Genomic DNA, 19,278 nt, shown 5'->3' with positions numbered 1-19,278 from the left:
TCTTGGAAATGGACGGTTTGAAGATTGAGCAATTACAATCTCTTCAGTCGAAAGACCAAGCGGCACTCCTCGATACAGTCGATGAGATTCGTCGTCATGGCGTGAACCGTTACGTGTCTCTGCCTCAACTCATCGTCTGTGGAGATCAGAGCTCTGGCAAAAGTTCTGTACTAGAGGCAATTTCTGGTGTTCAGTTCCCAGTCAATGATGGCCTTTGTACTCGATTTACTACAGAAGTCATCCTGCGTCGCGCAACTAAGAGTCTGGCTACCGTCAAACTCATTCCCGCCAAAGACGCGCCTTCATCTCACAAAGACAAGCTAAAACTATTCGAAAAGAGTTCCATCAACCATGCAGAAATCCCAGACCTAATTTCAGAAGCAAAGACATTCATGGGCCTTACTGGAGGTAGTACCTTTTCACGTGATGTTTTGCAGCTGGAAGTCTCTGGTCCCAAGCTGCCTCATTTGACTCTGGTCGATCTCCCAGGTTTGATTCACCATCCCAACAAAGAGCAGACCGAGGAGGACGTTCAGATTCCCAAAGAACTAGTCAAAAAGTACATGTCGCAAGCACGAAGCATCGTGCTAGCTATCGTGACGGCAAAAAATGATACCTCGAACCAGGTTGTGCTGGAAATGGCCAAAGCGGCTGATCCTCAGGGAAATAGGACGATGGGTATTATCACCAAACCAGATTGTCTTATCAAAGACAGTCCCAATGAGTCAAATTTCTATGCCCTGGCTAGCAATAAAGAAACATATTTCAAGCTTGATTGGCACATCTTGCGTAACGGTGATTTCAACGAGCGCAAGGACTCCGCCTTTGATAGAGATGCGGTGGAGAAGGACTTCTTTGCATCGACGATATGRAACAACTTACMAAGCCACAAGCGCGGGGTGGAGGCGCTGCGTACCAGACTCAGTCATGTGTTGTACCAACAAATTCAGAAAGAATTACCTAGTCTTCTCAAGGAAATCGAAAACGAGTTGGCAGCTTGCAAGACGACGTTGGAACGACTTGGTTCGCCTCGCGATACTCCTGGCAGCCGACGACAGTATCTAACAGAAATGGCCGGTCGATTCCACGACCTTGTTCGAGCGGGTACCGATGGTAACTACCAGAACTCATTTTTTCGACCTGCAAGTCTTTCGTTCCTGGGAACCGTTCACATGCAGAAAACTCGTTTACGTGCAAATGTGAGAAAGAAGGAGCAGAGTTTCCTCGACAAGATGCACCGACATGGACACACCTATGTTATTTTATCTGATACAGCTTTTGTCAAACCCCAAAAGGCACTACCAGAATTCGGCTCCAAGGGCGCCCAATCAATTATGGGTGAAAAAGATTTCCTACGCGAGATTCAGATTCTTCTTGATAATAGCAAAGGAAGAGAACTCCCAGGAACTTTCACACCTCTTCTTGTCGGTGACTTGTTCATCCGCCAATCGAAAAATTGGAAGCCATTTGCCATCGAATTTGTTGAGGATGTCTGGAATATTGTGAAGCAATTCTTAGACGATGTGTTGATCCATGTGGCCGATGAAAACGTGAGGGAAGCGCTACTAGAAGATATCATCGACCCAGCCATGGATAAGATCTTGGTAAACCTCAAATACAAGGTCACTGAATTACACTCACCTTATGCTCGTGGCTCCCCGGCAACTCTCAACCCCCGTTTTGTCAAAGAGCTGGAGAATCGACGCTCTCAACAAGCCGAAAACTCTACCGTCCAGCCAAGTACTGTACTCGAAAAGACCGGCACTGAAGGCGCTGATACGCATGCGTGCCGAGAGTTGCTGCATCTTATGCAAGCCTATTACACTGTTGCTCTGGATGTCTTTGTAGACAATGTTTCAAGCCTTGCGGTTGAAAATTGTCTCATGAATGCGCTGGAAGCCTTGCTATCTCCTCTCACAGTCTCGGAAATGAGTGACGAAGAGCTCGAAAATATTGCATTTGAATCACCAGAAGTTCGCGAACTGCGCAGCCAGACACTGGAAAAGCAGTCGTCCCTCCAGAAGAGTTTTGACTTGTGTCGTCGCCAAGCACGAAAGCTGGCTTCGAATCGTCTCAACAATGAGGCGCAGAAGACAGAGACCTTGTTGAAAACAGAAGTCACAAAGTCTAATATTTTACCAACCGTCTCTACGGTAACTCCTGGAAAGGTAAATATCCTGACTAATTTTTATTTATATTTTGTTTTGATGGATACTGATAATACATGTTTGTAGTCCGAAGCAATCAAGCCTCAACAATCGGGCCAGAGTGCTTCGGTGCTAGGTTCAGGGGCTTCTTCAACACGGAGTCAGAATACGTCCCAGGTGTTTGGCTCCTCGCTATTCTCGACGCCAAGTTCCACTTTAGGCCTGAATACACCTCAGACTCCTTCTCAGCCTCTATCCCAGACACCAAGCTCAGGGGCAAGTACTCAGAATGCACCTCAGACGTCAAATCCCTCTTCATTTGCATTCCGAAATAACACTCCAGCATTTGGTCCGCCTCCTACCAATGTGTCTCCCCTCCAGAAACCCGTCTCGGGGCTCTTTGTGATACCGCAACATGGTATTAATGACATTCAACCATTTGGTTCGCCTCCTACCCGCGGTGGTTTTGGTTCCGCAGGCGGCGCCCAAGTGCAGTCAAATCCAGCGAATTCGACGACTACTGCCCGAGCATCAACTCTTTCTACAAGTACCCCAACGCAGTCAAATCAGACTAGTCTTTTTGGTACTCCTCAGAAAGGTAATGAGAAATAATATCCTTGCTTACAGCTCGTCGTTTAAAGTCAAGTCATTCATGTTTATATGTTTGGATATTCTGGGAAATTGACTGGATCTGACAATATACCTAGAACAAATAGTGGAGTTCCCCTATTTCAAAGATATTCCAACTAGTTCCCAGATTGTTCCTGATAAAACTGATGGCATGGAAGGGTATGCTAAAGATGAAGATTCAAATAGTTACATTAAGGACCAAATTTACAAGCACATCTCTTTCGGGCTGTCCACTGCCAAGTTTGGTTCTAAGGATCCTTGCAAATATTCTGCGGAGGTTCGTTTATCCTTATCAATTATTCTAAGTTTCTTTGTATGAAAGTGGAAGAGCTCACGGGTATTATCTCACTATAGGAAATACGACTCAAAGACTACTACGTCCTTGGATTACCGAAGAAAGTGCCTGCTAAGTAGGAAGAGATCGGAAATGTAGTGGAAGTGTACCTGCATCACGTCTAAGACAGACACTTCTGCTTCTATTTCAAGTGTGCCTTCAATAGTGTGTTTCTACGAGAGACTTAATTAGGCGTTTCGCTATGTTTTAGGGCGAATATGACTGTCACTTGCCTAATGAGGAAAAATAATGAAAGATTCATGCCTAATCGAGCCCGATTTACGAACAGACCAATCAGTGCGCTTACGGTACATACCGTAGCTTATCCTATTTTAGGTTAGACCATCCCGGTCAGCCTCTCACGCTGCTCCGAGCCCCGACAACGTCTTCTGAACAATTCCATTGCTGAACTAACTCCATAATTGTATCTACACCCAATTTTTGGCATACATGGTATTTAGAGTCGGTTATCAAGGCCCTGATCCTCAAGTCCCCACTGTTTTTAGGGTTTTTGACCAGCAGACAAGAGACAAGGCCCACCTCGCCTCCACAACTTCATTTGTACCTGAGTCTTATGGCATAAGCAACCAACACACTTCCGGCCTCCGTATACATTGTGGTCCGTAGATGTCGACAATAACCTCTGACAATTTGCCAAATCCTGGGTCCACCGAGACTGATACGTCGAAAGGCCGTCGGCAGCGGCGCTGGGCGCCTAAAGTCCGGACGGGATGTTTGACCTGCAAGTGCGTATAACAACCTTTTGTAGATGTGGAGAATACGTCAAAATAGACACTAATCTGCATAAAACTTTGAAGAGTTCGACGAGTTAAATGCGACGAGGCTAAACCCAGGTAGGATTCTCCTCCATGTTTTTACGCAAGATGGAGAACGTCACCACCCTGAAATTTCCAAGACACTAAAATCTCATCGTCGCTTGCTAGCTGCGAAAAGTGCACTTCAACTGGACGCAAGTGCGATGGTTACGAGGATACCCCCTTAGAGGCGCATGCAGCTGTCCAAAGCCGGCCGTCTAGTGTAACCACCAAACATCTCAAAGCAACTAGAGCTAGGGCACTAGTCCCATTGCCAGCGACAGCAACAGGGCACCCTTATTCCGTATCGTGGCTCCCATTCTACGGCGGAGAGCTTCAAAAACGGAATTTCGACTTCTTTCAGTCGGTGACATCGTCCGCACTGTCGTCGTTCTATGGAAGCGATTTCTGGGCGCAGGAAACGCTGCGAGTCGCGCATCAATATCCGGCTTTGTTTCATGCCATTACCGCTTTTGGGAGTATACATCACAGCTATCTGAGCGATGAGACGCCGTCGGATGTGCCCCGTATCGGAACGAATAACCAAATAGAGTTTGGACTCTCGGAGTTCAATAGGGCTATCAAATCCATGTCTGCACTTATGACGCAAAAGGAACTTTCGATGGCTGACCAACAGGCCATTTTGACGACTTGCGTGCTTTTCACGGGCATTAGCTCTCTTCAGGGAAGACAGTCGCAGGCGTTCATGCACGTGAAGAATGGGTTAAGGATGATTCATCATTGGCGTTTGAGTAATCGAATAATGACACCGGCAGAAAAGAATGCAGTAGATATGCTACTTTTGACTTTTGTCCGGTTGGATACGCAGATACGACCGTATCTGGTTGGTCAGGAATCTCTTCTGCAATGGACAGATGAGGATATAGTAGTCGCTTTATCTCCTCAGCGAACCTTTCAGACTACATTCGAGGCGTACTTTGAACTGGAAGTACTTTTCAACAAGCTTTTGCGTCTGAATTTTAATGCGTACTCATTCAAACAGCTTGCTTTGGAGATAGAATCGTTGAAGAATCAAGGGGAAATTTGGGATCGTCAGTTTACCCACGTATTGTCTACGATCACGCCCAATGCTTCGGAGTTAGATGCATTGGACTTTATTCGACTTCGACGAGAGTACGCAAGGGCTATTCTATCCTGTTTAGTCATTAACGCCAAAAACAATGTGCATGATGATCTGATCCCGATATACGAGGCAATAATTGAATTTTCTGAAAAGGTTCTTCAAAAGGACAGCCACACGCCACGTCAGGGTGTACCCGATAGCCAGAAACTCGAACATCCAATATTTGTCCTCGGCAGCACCGTCGTCGAGCCTCTTTTCTTTACTGCCACCCGCTGTCGTGAGCCCACACTTCGCCGCCGCGCATTGTATTTAATGCGCCTGTGCCCTCGCCGAGAGGGTATTTGTGAGGGCATGATGGCCTCGAAAGTCGCGCAAAAAGCCATCGAAGTCGAAGAACAAGAATGCTCACGCTGCATTGACTGGTACAATAGCCACCCATTTCCAGCCTCCACGCCGTCTTCCCTTCCTACACTCCCTTCCCCGCAATTCCTACCAATAAGAACATCCCCGCACGCCCAAAACAACAACTTCCGCGCAACGTCCGAGTCCCTGAATGTGATAATGAATCATCTCGATATCCCCACTAGTCCTGTGGACTACCCAACAGCCCCTACCACCAAAATCGCAAAGATAGCAGCAACAAAGACGAGAACACAACCGGCGACGGCGAGGAGAAGTCCATGTTCCGAAACGGGGAAATGGGTGTGCGAGAAACACAGGGTTGTGGAGACACAGTTCTTGCTGTTTACGGAGAGGCAAATTAAGATTGTGATTTGGACGGGGGAGGATTATGAGTTGAGTAGGAAGGGGAGGGAGATGGTTTTGACGTGGTGGTGAGACTTTTTTGATGTGCTACTGGGTGACTTGTCACTGCGGTGTATCGCACTTTTGGGATGCAGATAGATTGGAATTGGACAGAATATAAGGACATGATGCACATGCATATTTAGACATCCCTGCTATGACGACAAATTTGTGAATCGCAATTCCGCAACTGGAATATAAACTGTCTTCTAAAGTCTGGTAGTCTGTGCAGACCGAAACGCAACACGCCCATCCTCAACCTTCAGCACGCTTATAGGCGCATTGACCTGCAGAGATTCCTCACCAGGAAGATTCATTGGAGCCGAAAATCCCGCCACATGCAAGACGGTGGTCTGGCACTTGGAGCACTGCCAGACCTCGGCCAATCCATTGTCTTGCTTGAGTTTCTTGATACACGATTTGCAAAATGTGTGGTTGCAGGGCCGTATTCTGAGTCAAGCGAAACGGGATGATAGATTAGAGCATTTCTTGATAGAAGTATAGCGAAACATAGATGGAGACTTACATGTAATTGCATAGCCTTATCTTGCACTCACTGCAGCGCGTTGGCTTGCTCGGATCGAAGGTTGATTCAATGGCCAGTACCATTTCCTTGTCTAGGGCACCAACGGACTTGAAATCATCGAACTCACCTCCCTCAAGACGATTGTCGGCTTGTTCTTCGACCACATAGAATGGGAAATTTGATTTGAGATACAATTCTGTGTCAATTGGTGGTGGCGGAGGCACAACACCCGTACCTCTTTCACAAGTCACAGGATCGAGAAGATGGACATTGATGATACGAGTCGCAGTCGTGTTCCAGATCTCAGGTGGGTTATGGTCTCGGTAGATATCTTGAACTGGCTAGAAGTTAATATTTCAAGTCTGTGGAGTAGAACAAAGTAAGGACATACTTAGCTTTCCTCCCGCTGCCAAACCCATAGCTGACGACTTCAGTTTACGTCTTATATGGGGTGTTCCGATGGCAGGAGACACTGAATCGCATCGGATTGGGGAAAAATGTTCTGTACTTGTGACTGTAAGATTCACCTCTCTTTCATCTGCATCAAAAAGATCGGCAATCTCAATAGGCTTTTCAAACGTCAGTGATGGGGGATAAGAACGGATCTTTTGCCCAAGTTGCAGGTGGAGTTCCAAAGGTGTGCTCATCTCAGAAAGGCCGTGGTAAGGAGTACCATCAAGTATATTTGTCATAAAAGCATCAGTGAGATTATCAGGTAGCCATTTCCTTAGACCTTTTTGATATTCGGGAATTACTTCAATCTGAAGACCGCCATACTTTTGCTTGCCGGTTTTCTGACCTTCAGTTGTGTATCCGAAGCCCACTGATGATTAATATTAGCAGATCACGTCGAAATAAATGATAGAGAGAGCCCTACAAGGCATAGCAACAAATTGACGCACAACTCCCTCCTCAACTTGAATCCCATCAAGCCATGGCTGCCCAGGGACCACAATGTAGTCTTGCCTACTGCTGGACCTCTGATCACGATTTTCGGATTTATCCATGATCTTGCCAGTAATCACATTCACGCGTCCAGCAAAGATTCTTAACGCGAACTTGCGCTCGTCAGAATGGAAGCTCATCCAAAGCGCTTCCCGCGACCATATAGGCAAGAAGACACCCCCGCCCTTGGCTATGCTGTGATGCAAGCGATTCGTGTACTCACTTACATTGTACAATGGGAAAAGGCCTAGGGATGCGGGAAGGTGATGCATTTTTCCATCATCTGGCATCCGCACAGTCCTATGAAACTTTATTGTGAGGGCATTGCCAATTTCAAGAACGTTGCATGTGGTTTTAGTGCTACCTTGGGCTTTGCCGTTACGTTTCTTTAGCCCAAAGTTGAGGTCGTTCCCTCGGTTTGTGAAAGCAATCAGCGACTCATTGATATGGATTTGATTCGCACCCACGGATTTCTCATCCGCAACGATCTCAACCTCGTTATAATCGTGAAAGCATTGCTTCGTCTGGTCTCTTGTCCAACAACGTCCTTTGAGATCAGTGACCGATTGAGGGGACTGATACCCTAGTGCTATTTCATCATGTTAACTCGAGTCATTTACATCCCAATGTTCTTTAAAGTCGACGAATTGGAGATGTACATTCGAGATTTGTCCATAATTCTTCGAGAGATACATCCTTGCGCAACTCAATACGCTCCTCAAACGTCTCCGTGGAATGCTGAGAGCCTTTTTGCAAGCCAGTAATCACCACAGAAGCAATATCAATTGACTTCTTCATTTTGCAATCTCTTGTTGCAATGTACCGAGTATATTTAGTTGAGAGGGCTAAAAATTGCAAACAAAAAATGAGGGTTAATGCGTTACATCGGAAGGGCCGCGTGCCAACAGCCTTGCGATCTCCAAGCATACAACACAAGTTGATGTATCCTATTGGCCCTAGGAAAACATCACTAGTCTGCTCAGCCTCAAAATTACAAGCATACCCCTCTGCGATAATTGCATGGTTCATATTGACCAATAACGCTAGAAACGGGCCACGAAATATCTTGACAGCGGACTGGAATCTCACGACGTCTTACACCAGATTTCAAACAAGCGGCTGCATTATTCCGTGCCTAAGTTATCAGGCGAACAAATTCAATCCTAAGCTTCAATACTTACGGGGTTGTCTAAAGTCAAGGATAGCCCTGTTGAAGAGCATCGTGTTGCTTTCACATCATGTTGCAATCCTGCATACAAGAAGGAATATTAAGCCATTTCCGTTTACACTCCAACCTTGAAATGCACGCGATTTTATGTCCCTCGATAATTACATCTCGTCATTGTACAGACGCCAAAAAGTGGCATTTGAGCTGATCCAGCCATCTCATCTTGAATATTGATAAATTTTGGAAACCTCGAAACAGTGAATTTAGGCTAGAAAATGATTTAAAGTTCGGTACTCAAGTATTAAATCCAAACGTCACTCAAAAGGTTGGAGAAAATGACATGATGGTCATATGTAGCCTTTGCGAATTACTTCAATCTCACCTCCCCCAGCAGATGACTGTCCTCATCATAATCGACGAGATTCACCATTGGACTAGGGTTTGGAGCGATAGGATATCACCTGTATCTTACCTGTTTTTTTTATGACATTAGTTTGCTGTGTGTTGAAATCGATCTTTGTACTTACTAGTCAAATAAAACCATCTATTCTTGGTAGATAAGGTGGTGATGTCTCTGATCACATAAACTTGCCCTAATACATAATGACATACTTAATGAGGCGGTATTTAAAGTAGACTCTGACGTTCCTTGGAGCTTAGCTTTAGACCTGTACTCCATGTAGCTATGTTCTAACACATAGATATAACATAAGTAGGCACACTGATAATCATCATCTCAGATACAAAGGCTTGATGCAAAACAGATCAACGATTGACAAGACACAAAACCGGATTATCAATCAGCGAACCCTTGCGGTACTTGTGACTTGCCTCCTTATAGTCCGGACTGGACAACATATCCGCAAAATGCAACACCGAAGGATAGTACACGAATGCCACCATTTCCCAAGGACTCTTTTCCTGGTTTTGCGCAGAAGATTTGGCAACTTCCCCCCACAAAAGTGGCTTAGCACCATGTCTCATTCCAATACCAGCCATGAACGCTTCTTGATATTTTATGTATTTTGCCATGTCCTTGAAGGCTATGAGATTGAACATTATTATGGCTTKTGGCTGCTGCTTTTCTTCCTGATCGCTGCTGAACGATTGTATCCATTTTTTGAGGTCCGACGTGACTTCAGCTGAATCTACAGATGAGACTAAGTCACTTTTGTGGAGGTCCAACTCCGTTAAGAGGTCGAATTCTCCGGATCGGGGCGTAATTGAAGCTGCCAACTCGGACTGTGTGGTTGCTAGTGATGCGAGTAAAGCCGAAGGTACGGTGAAGGATATATTCCATGATTTTTTGATGGATTTTGAGAGATCGGTGGGGATTGAGAATGGTGCTTCGAAACAAACCAGCATATCCCAGTGGGCGGCTGTTAGTTCATGAACAGAGAGGGCTGCCGGAGGGAAGATCCAGTCGGCGGCTTTAGTGGTGAAGATAGGTTTGTGAATTCCGGTTAGCTGTGCGAGAGCATTTGTAAAGTCTTCAACTGATGAGGCAAGGGACAAGAGGTAGACGATGCATTCTGTCGTGCTATCCATGATTGATCAGATAGATGAATGAAAAAAATCTTGGAACTTGAGGTAACAGAAGTAACAAAAGTACGGGATACTATGTCGGAGATTTAGGTACAATACACTCATCTTTATATGTTTGTTGATATTTCCTTTACATCCACATTATGGAGCGGATCCGTCATCGGACATCAATGTTGATTCATGAAACATCGTATATCAACAGCGATAAAGCCGTAAACTCCGTACTTCTTTGTCTTTAGATTGGCACGACGAGATTCTAGACTACTTTACCTTGATTATGACTCATTCAAGACGTATCAGTTACTCTAAAACAGTCAAAACCTTGTTTGCGTAAATAGCACATTTGTAATTTTGCTATTATCGACCTTGAGAATTCCCCTTTTTAGAAGTGCTGGATTATATCCCTTTGCTGCCTAGAGTACGCTAAGCTCTTACTCCTACGAATCAACTCGCAACAATCGGGACCACATAAGCACTAAATACTGCTGGATCCACCTTGGTTATAAGAAAGGGACCTTAGAAACAATTGATGTTGCAGTATTTCTCGACCGTGCCTTATAGATGACCCGTATCTTTGATTCTTTCAAACCAACAGTCAAGCAGTTGTTGAGATGCAAGGCAGGACTTATTAGGACTGCTAGGTACTTGACCAGAAGAGCTGTATCTTTCAAGACTGATAATCCACTTGACAATTGAGAATCGCGTAGGCCGGAACGATCAAACACTCCGCAAACAGAACCTTTGATCTGTTGCCTCCATTTTCAGTAGAGGCCGGCAAAAGCAGTTAAGTGACCACGGAGGCAGCTAGATGGAGGCTTCGTAGGTATTTTAGGGCTTAGGGCTAGGTCTTCCGTGGAGCGAGCGATGTCTTGTCAATCTCCTCAATTGCCATAGAGACTCATTATTTAATATGAGCAAGATACCTACATAGTTGTCCTAAATCAGGTGCAACTCATCTTCGTCTAAGCAAGGTTCGTTCGGCCCGGCTTCTCTTACTTGCTTACCTCCCCATTTCACATGAATATTAAAGGTTTGAACAAAAGTCTCTGCGAGTTATACAAGGTCAACATCACAGTCAGAGGATGTGGAATATGAATCATGCTATTCGAGATGTAACACAGCACCCCTCTGGCTTATCAGGCAATGCGGGGTAGAGCATGATCGCTGATAAGCAAGTCTCCAAATAACTACGAGCGAAACATCATCTCGCATATTCGACACTCTCAGCATCCCAAATCTGTGATCTCCTAGAGGAGAGAGGAATTATATTTCGTAAAATGGCGTCTGATCGGGAAAAGAACAGTGCAGTCTCCGCGGGCGTGCAGCAGGACGACTTAACCATCCCGGTAAACTATCTAACCTGTTCTTCATGAGCACAACTTAAAAACTATATAGGTGATTGATTTCTCGTCGTTCTTGAGCGGCGACTCAAAGACAAAACAACAAACTGCCTCGGCAATCCTGCACGCGTTTCGCACTAGCGGTTTCCTCTACCTCGCCAATGCCGGCATTTCCCCCATCACTGTCCAAAATGTGTTCGCCCATTCCGCTAGATTTTTCGATCGCCCCGAGCAACAGAAAGAAGCTCTGTGCTGGGATACCCCAGAATCGAACCGTGGATATGTAAGGTTCGGTAGAGAAAAAGTCACACAATCCGCAGATCCAGAGGAAATACTGCGCCTTCGAACTGCCAACCCGGATTTTAAGGAGACGATGGAAATTGGCCGGGAGGGAGTGGAGGGACTGCCAAATAAATGGCCGGATTGCTTTGATGAGGAGGGCAGGGAATTCACGCGTGTGATGCAGGCTTTTCATGATACATGTAAGGATCTACATATGCAGGTGATGCGTGCCATTGCTCTAGGTATGCATTACGAGGAGACTTTCTTTGACGATTACACCAATGTTGGCGATAACACTCTTCGCTTGCTGCATTATCCACCTGTTCTCAAGAGTGTCTTTGAGAACAATCCGGATGCTGTCAGAGCCGGGCCCCATTCAGACTATGGCTCCATCACGCTACTATTTCAAGATGACATTGGCGGTCTCGAAGTCAAATCTCCGCAAAACACATGGGTGCGTGCTGTGCCCATCAAAGACACCATCGTTGTGAATGCGGGAGATCTTTTGGCTCGATGGAGTAATGACACAATAAAGAGCACAAATCATCGTGTCGTTCAGCCCCCTTCTGCGTCTGGTAGCTCGACTGAGGGATCGGATCTGTATCCCACGCGATACAGCGTGGCGTATTTTTGCAATCCCAATTTCGACAAAACTATCGAGGTGCTGCCGGGAACTTATGCCGATGTTAGCGAGAAGAAGTATGAGCCTATCAACAGTGGTGATTATTTGACGATGAGGTTGGCTGCTACATATTGAGCCGATTCGAGCCTATGCGTATGTGTTTAAAAGCTCAAGATGTATGTTAATTCTAACAACGAGAAAACTCATATAAATCTGCTTGTCTTGAATGCGTCCTCATCCATGAATGTTGCAGGGCTGATCGTGCGGATATTATCCGGGCTTGCCACGTTGAGGCTGTAACTTGTCGGCTATGAAGTCTTGACTTGGATTGGCATGCGGCTTCAATTAGCGAACTTTAAAAGAGTTCAATTGAATGTTCTCGACACGCCACTTTTGTAAAGGGAGAAAAAAACAAGAAAGAAAAATCCCGGCGTTCAGCGCGACTGGTTCGACGGCCAAAGGGGGGAAAGCGTGTCGGCTGGAATAGCCTTCGCGAAGAACAAACTTTGAGTAATAAGCCAACGTCAAGTTAGTCAGGCACGGTGGCGCGAGTCATTCAACTCCCCCCCGCAAAAATGTTCGCAATGTACCAGTCATTGACATATCTAGAGTATGACGCTCGCCTAAAATAAACCAACTTCGACATGATTCGTAGTCGAGATCGAGGGTCGTGTGGCCATTTCGGGCCCACGATAGCGCCTCATGGTGGACTCCAGCTGGGACAAATTGTACGAAGAAGCGCATATTAAAACAGTCACGACCTGCTCGTCGGGGCTCATCTCTGAACTCTCCTCAATGTTGGCCTTCTGATCTTTGACCATTGCTGGCGAAGATCTGTCACTCGTTTATCTGTCAACATGAAGTGGACGTACCTCACTCTAGCTCTGGCAACGGCTACTGCTGTTGCCCTTCCCTCACCAAACAAGCCAGTAGAGGAACCACGCCCACAGCCGCAACCAGACGACGGTGATGATGACGTTTGTTACGCTGGTGACGATCTCCTAGATCTGCTAGAGGGACTGCCTTTCGCGGATGATTTCTGTCGTCACTTGCTTGACATTGAACCTGCCATCCTCACAAGCACTCACTCGGCAACTCCCTCGCCTCAAACTGTTTGGATCACCGATACTGTGACCGATACTCATACCTGGACTCAGACCGATACAAATGTTGTGTGGGCAACAGTGACCAATACTCCTTCTACTGTCACTCAATACATTACCCTTACTGACACTGAGTCTGTACCTGCCACGGTCACCGACACGGATTTCGCTACGATTACAGGCTATGTTACTGCTGATGTCACATCCTCTGTTTTTATCACCAATACTCAAACCTTGACAAGTGATCTCACGCAAACCGAAACAGATTATTTCACGAATGTTGCGTACAATACACAGTCCGTTTATGCTACTGAAGTTGTCACGGAGAGCTATACCAACACCATCACTGCCTATTCGACGCTTGTTGTTACCGATTACATTACCTCGACAGTGCCCTTCTATGTGTCCAACTACATTACGGATGTCACAACTCAGACCGTGACGAACTATCATACGGCTACTTTGACTTTGTCTTTCACCGATACAGCCACGGCCACGGTTACGGATGTCCAGTCAACCACCACGACGGTACCCCAGACTGTCACAACATACCAGACTACATCTTCTACCATTATTCAGACACAGGTGGATACCGTATCTAATACCATTCCGGTTACTCAAGTAATTGATACTACCTCCACGGCTACTACTTTCACCACCACTTCTTTTACTGCTACTGTAACGGCTGGCACTACTACTATTGCTCCTGTGCGTCGACATGCGCTAGCCGAGCGCAAATCCGGCTCGGATTATCCTATCCCTGACGAGTTGAAAGACTACTCGCGTAAGGAGCTCTCCAGTGCTTGCTCAGAATTGCATGTTCCTGCTGCCACCGAAACTGTATGGGTTACTCAGGTTGTAGCTCGACCAACGGTAGGTCATCCCTCTATTTAAGTTACATGTATATGAAACTGACGATCGTATAGTCCACTAGTACTACCACCACTCATGTTCCAGCGGCCGGTGCGCAAACCGTTGTTGTCACCATGTATGTCACCGATTACGTGACTTTGGCGCCAGCTCCTGTGACGGTTGCAGAAACATCTGTTGTAGAGCAGACTATCCCGTATGCTGTGACTGTTGACGTTACTAGCACTGCTGATATTACCCTCACAAACACACAAACCGATGTGGCTACTATTACTGCCACTGAGGATCAGTGGGCAACAGTGACTGACTGGGCCACGTTCGATGCCACCGTTGACGCCACTTCGTCTGTTACTGTCACAGTTGATGTTAGCGAGACCTCTTCAGTGACAGCTTTGGTCACCACTACGGCTACGCCCACAGTGACAAGCGACATTACAGTCACCCAGGCTGTTCCTGAAACAGTGGATGTGACAATTGATCAGACCGCTACTGCCACTGCTGACGTGACGAACACCCAATCTACATCGACCACTACCACGACAACTGTTACTGCAACAGTCGATGTTCTCTCAGTCTCGACCTTCACTTCGACGTCCTCTGTAACCCTAACAGTCACCGCGCCAGTTACAGTGCCTACCACTGTTTACACAACCGTGCCAGTAACACAGACAGTTCAATCAGTCTCGACCATTGACGTGACTGTTACTAAAACGGTTTCATCAACCACAACTACAACTGTCACGCCGGCTCCGACATGTGGTTTCAGCGTTATCCAAAACGGCAACTTTGACAACGGAGCTATAAGCCCGTGGACCGCCACCCGAAGTGGTAGTAGTAGTACTAGCCTTGCCTATAACGGCTCCCCGTACTACTTCTCATTTTACAGTTTGCAAACCGCTGCAGGAACCGTAACGCTACAGCAGACAGTCAATACAGTTGTTGGCCACACATATAGCTTTTCGTTGGCTTATTACGTTCTCTTACGCGGTTCAGGAGCGACTCTTTCATGCGGATTCAGTAACGGAGCCACACTATCTGTGCCGGTAAGTGCTGCGGTACTCGATACGTGGTACACATTTACCGGATCCATACTTGCTACCTCATCGTCTTCCACCTTTGCCTGTACCGTTCACTCGTCTTTAGGATTCAAAGTGGAACTAGATAACTTCAGCCTACAGTGCTAGTTTGGCACCCACAATCTTTAAGCCTGATTTCTTCCACTATTATATAATTTCACTAATATTATTTGTTCAAATTATTTGATCACGTACTGCGATCTTTTGTCTCCTATGTAAAATTTCGATTATATTGACTTGCAGAGCAGCTCACGATATATGAGTAACATGATTCGTAGTTGGGGTCTACACCTTGCGTCATCCATATACCACTCTAGCATACGGTGATCGTTGTAGCTAACAATATTATAGTCGACATGGAGACATTCAAGCCATAGTTGGATTAGAGAAGTCCACAGTTTTGATCCCGGACCTAACCAGCGTAGTGATGATGATTTGCACGTCGTCTGGGCCCTTAGAAGACGGGGCATATTTGACTGAATTCTATTTCCGGCTGGAAGACAATTTGATCGAGTGCATCTATTGGCATGTGAAGAACTAATTAATCGAGCAGACCCTATGTTGGATGATACAGGTCAACGGAACACGTTTAAAGTCAATATACGAAATCCGTGCTTCTGTCAGAGCAGGCGGGCTCAAGTACGTGCTGAGGAAATCTGCTTAACAGAGTAGAGACACCCAAGTAGAAACTAAAATACAATTCAATTGGGCAATTCGATGCGCCGAAGTCTTAATATCACTTCTACCCCTGAAAGAAACAGCCTCCTCAACCGAACTCTCCACAGCCTTCGACGCCGGCTCGACTTTCTACAGCATAACCCCATCCTCAACATCATCTAATTTCCTCCCACTCATCTTTGGAATCCAATTTGTCAAAACCGAGCAAGGATATAATATTCCAGCAAACAGACCCAACATTCTCTCAGCCCAATAGCGTCCGTTGCACTTCGCTGGAATTGAGTATGACGCATGGGACTGCTCCTATAGGTCTATGGTGAAGGTAGATGCTTGGAGTCGGAGGTGGATTGCAGTAGAAATAGCGTTCCTGTACCTTTATGCTAGATTCGTTAATGGGAAGGGTATTAGAATTGAGTGGTCAGCCACGGTACCCTACGAAGTGAAAAGGATGAAGTCAGATGGAACTTTTGGCTTACGGCATGAGGATCTTTAGAAATGGGGGATAAAAGTGTAGTCTTCATTGAAGTGTACTGGATTACATATAGATTCTTAGTGTAGCTTCGTAGTAGATATTCATTATGCTTTTTGTGTCATGCCCAGGAATTTTGTACTCGATATCTTCAAGCCACGGTTTATCCGTACCGAGCATTTGCTACCTCATCATCAAACCATGTCGGCAAAACCCCGTAGTTATAAACAATACTCTTCACCTTCGTATAACTCTCATACGCCTCCCGCCCATTCTCTTTTCCCATGCCACTCTCCTTGAATCCACCCCAGGGAGATGAAGGATCATTAAGATGATGTCCGTTTACCCAAACAATACCAGCCTCAATTTTACCTGCAACGCGATGGGCCTGCGTAAAGTCTTGAGTCCAGATAGAAGCACCCAAAGCGTAATTCGTGCCATTCGCAATATTAACAATCTCGGATTCTGATTTGCAGCGAATGATGGCAATGACGGGACCAAAGACTTCGTTACATGAGAGGTCTGATTTAGCGTGTGTCTCGATGAGAGTTGGCTCAAAAAAGTAGCCCTTGTCTTGAAGGCTGGCTGGCTTCCCACCACACAGTAGTTTCCCGCCCTCTTCTTCAGTTATTGCTCGCGAGACAAATGCTGCGCATCTTTCGACGGCGGCTTTGTTGATGACTGCGCCGATTTGTGTTTGGGAATCGGTCGGGTCGCCTAGCCGCAATGCCTTTGTCCTCTTGACCAGCAACTCCACGAAGGCATCGTATATATCTGTATGGACGAGGAGTCGGCTCCCAGTCACACAGGTCTGCCCACTAGCAATGAAACTAGCAAATAGCGCCGCTTTGACGGCATGCTCAACATTCATTGACTCGAAGATGCAGACGGGTGCTTTGCCTCCCAATTCCGCTGTGATGGGGATCATGTTCAACGATGCCGACGGCGCAATAGCCTGATATGTAGCCAGACCCCCTGTAAGATCGATTTTAGATAATGTAGGTGTCTCGCATAGGTATTTCCCTGTTTCTCGACCATATCCCGAAATGATCTGTAACGTCCCATCTGGTAAACCAGCCTCTTTGAAAATTGCCCCTAATTTAAGTATGGATACCGGAGCCAGTTCAGAAGGCTTAACAATGACCACATTCCCAGCCGCAAGCGCTGCACCTATTTTCTTCATGCTGATCAATAACGGATGATTCCAAGGCGTGATCAGAGCCACAACACCTAACGGTAAACGAGTCAAAGTGTTGACAACAGGGCCCTTGAACGGTGTCACAGCACCTTCTTGAGTTCGCGCCAGGCTAGCAAAATATTCCAACCATTCGGGGATACGTGCTAACTGGGCACGCATTTCGCGAATGGGGCGACCTGTCTGCTGGACTTCCAAGTGAACGAATTCTTGGATGCGGGCACGTAATAGTGCAGCGGCTTTTGATAAGACGGCGAATCGGTCCGAGGCATCTGCTTTGGACCATGTGCCCTCGTTGAAGTTCTGCCATGATTTAGAGACGATGTCTTGCACTCCACTGCGAGTTGTGGCTTCGACGGTAGCTATGATTTCTTCGGTTGCTGGGTTGATAACTTTTATGTCAAAGAACGATGGTGGAGAGTAGGCGCCATCAATCCAGTTCGAATAGTGTGGAAGGTACTGATCTCCCATTTTGTCCTTCTATTTCCAATTTCTTGATGAGAAGTTGTATACCTGGTCAAGAATACTTCATTGATATGTGGTCAGTAAGCGTGAGCGATTGATGTATGAGGGGAATACCCCACTGATAAGATAAGCATGATGCCACTACTGCATTCTACAAGATTGGTGAGCTATCAAAATGGTAGATTTAAATTCCGAAACCAAGCTGGATCAGAAGCTGGTGCTAGATGATAGTAAAAGTGGAAGGCTGCGCGCTTACATTTGTCCACTACGACGGCAATACGTAGATATCACCTTAAATGTCGCGGTCCTAAGATCATACGTTCTTGTCCTACAGCGTTTGCCAATTAAAGCAGCCATGGAAATTTCTAAAAGTTCTTATCCGTGTGCAAGGTTTGCAATTGGGACTAATACCACTTACACATATGACCGGGTAAGACAGCTCCTGGGCTTGACATGTTATGAATAGATCCTTGGAACCTGGAATATGTCCGAAGACTTTCAAATAACAGTCAGCCAACGAGATGGCATGGTAGCGGCGACGCTAAGCATCAATTGATGGATGTCTTAATTCAATATTGTTTGGCGGAGTCTACCTAGCTAGGTATGTATTGATACATTTTATCTCAAGCATGAGTCTATATTGAGCAAATATATATCCGAGGACGATCGGGTATATTGGTCTAAAGATGTAGGTATGTGGAAACACATACGCCCCTCTCCCATGGCATTATGCTTGTATACAAGTGTTAGATGCATGTGTGCCTATAGGATTTGAATAAATTATGCATCCATACCAACCGAACAGACCGATGTTGAGAGTTGAAGATAAGCAAGCATACTACGTAAATGTAGACMCCAGCCACGATTCGCCAGCCACAAGTGGGGCCAGATCAATACGCAAAAGTGCTACGATGATACCGTATCTAATACAGAATACGTTATCCCCTGCTGGATCCGCACCAATCACAATGAGCAAATATACTGATACGAGTCATGTACCCGTAAAATATACACACGTGCGGAAGAGCGAATCTTTCATCTCGCTGCAAACGGCGGATCTGGCATAGCTGTTGTACCACTATGTATGACTATGAACATACGGAGTAGTAACATTCTGAAAACAGCTGAGACTTCTACCAATCACGCCTGTCGTATTGCTACTTCGTGCGAACTAGGTACT

General features: G+C 46.0%; 6 protein-coding genes across 6 annotated transcripts; 3 read left to right on the top strand and 3 right to left on the bottom strand.

Annotated features, from left to right (window-relative positions):
- Positions 1 to 8: 8 nt before the first annotated feature.
- Positions 9 to 5,774, top strand: BHQ10_004424 (uncharacterized protein; the record flags this gene model as incomplete). Its single annotated transcript, XM_040876788.1, has 5 exons — positions 9 to 2,168; positions 2,235 to 2,745; positions 2,855 to 2,936; positions 4,056 to 5,549; positions 5,618 to 5,774. 5 exons carry the CDS (start codon positions 9 to 11, stop codon positions 5,772 to 5,774), a joined length of 4,404 nt encoding a protein of 1,467 aa, XP_040732928.1.
- A 249-nt stretch (positions 5,775 to 6,023) lies between these two features.
- On the bottom strand, positions 6,024 to 8,083 carry BHQ10_004423 (uncharacterized protein; the record flags this gene model as incomplete). Its single annotated transcript, XM_040876787.1, has 5 exons — positions 6,024 to 6,264; positions 6,341 to 6,677; positions 6,732 to 7,163; positions 7,218 to 7,874; positions 7,945 to 8,083. 5 exons carry the CDS (start codon positions 8,081 to 8,083, stop codon positions 6,024 to 6,026), a joined length of 1,806 nt encoding a protein of 601 aa, XP_040732927.1.
- A 1,135-nt stretch (positions 8,084 to 9,218) lies between these two features.
- On the bottom strand, positions 9,219 to 10,001 carry BHQ10_004422 (uncharacterized protein; the record flags this gene model as incomplete). Its single annotated transcript, XM_040876786.1, has 1 exon — positions 9,219 to 10,001. The coding sequence occupies one exon, from the start codon at positions 9,999 to 10,001 to the stop codon at positions 9,219 to 9,221; it is 783 nt and encodes a 260-aa protein (XP_040732926.1).
- Positions 10,002 to 11,275: 1,274 nt separating this feature from the next.
- BHQ10_004421 (uncharacterized protein) lies at positions 11,276 to 12,377 on the top strand (the record flags this gene model as incomplete). Its single annotated transcript, XM_040876785.1, has 2 exons — positions 11,276 to 11,344; positions 11,394 to 12,377. The coding sequence occupies 2 exons, from the start codon at positions 11,276 to 11,278 to the stop codon at positions 12,375 to 12,377; spliced, it is 1,053 nt and encodes a 350-aa protein (XP_040732925.1).
- Positions 12,378 to 13,099: 722 nt separating this feature from the next.
- BHQ10_004420 (uncharacterized protein) lies at positions 13,100 to 15,399 on the top strand (the record flags this gene model as incomplete). Its single annotated transcript, XM_040876784.1, has 2 exons — positions 13,100 to 14,218; positions 14,272 to 15,399. The coding sequence occupies 2 exons, from the start codon at positions 13,100 to 13,102 to the stop codon at positions 15,397 to 15,399; spliced, it is 2,247 nt and encodes a 748-aa protein (XP_040732924.1).
- Positions 15,400 to 16,601: 1,202 nt separating this feature from the next.
- BHQ10_004419 (uncharacterized protein) lies at positions 16,602 to 18,104 on the bottom strand (the record flags this gene model as incomplete). Its single annotated transcript, XM_040876782.1, has 1 exon — positions 16,602 to 18,104. One exon carries the CDS (start codon positions 18,102 to 18,104, stop codon positions 16,602 to 16,604), a length of 1,503 nt encoding a protein of 500 aa, XP_040732923.1.
- Between the last annotated feature and the right edge of the window lie 1,174 nt (positions 18,105 to 19,278).

Source organism: Talaromyces amestolkiae (genome assembly GCF_001896365.1).
Source record: "Talaromyces amestolkiae strain CIB chromosome Unknown scaffold7.1, whole genome shotgun sequence".
Lineage (NCBI taxonomy): Eukaryota > Fungi > Ascomycota > Eurotiomycetes > Eurotiales > Trichocomaceae > Talaromyces > Talaromyces amestolkiae.
This window is presented reverse-complemented; position numbering and strand designations above follow the sequence as displayed.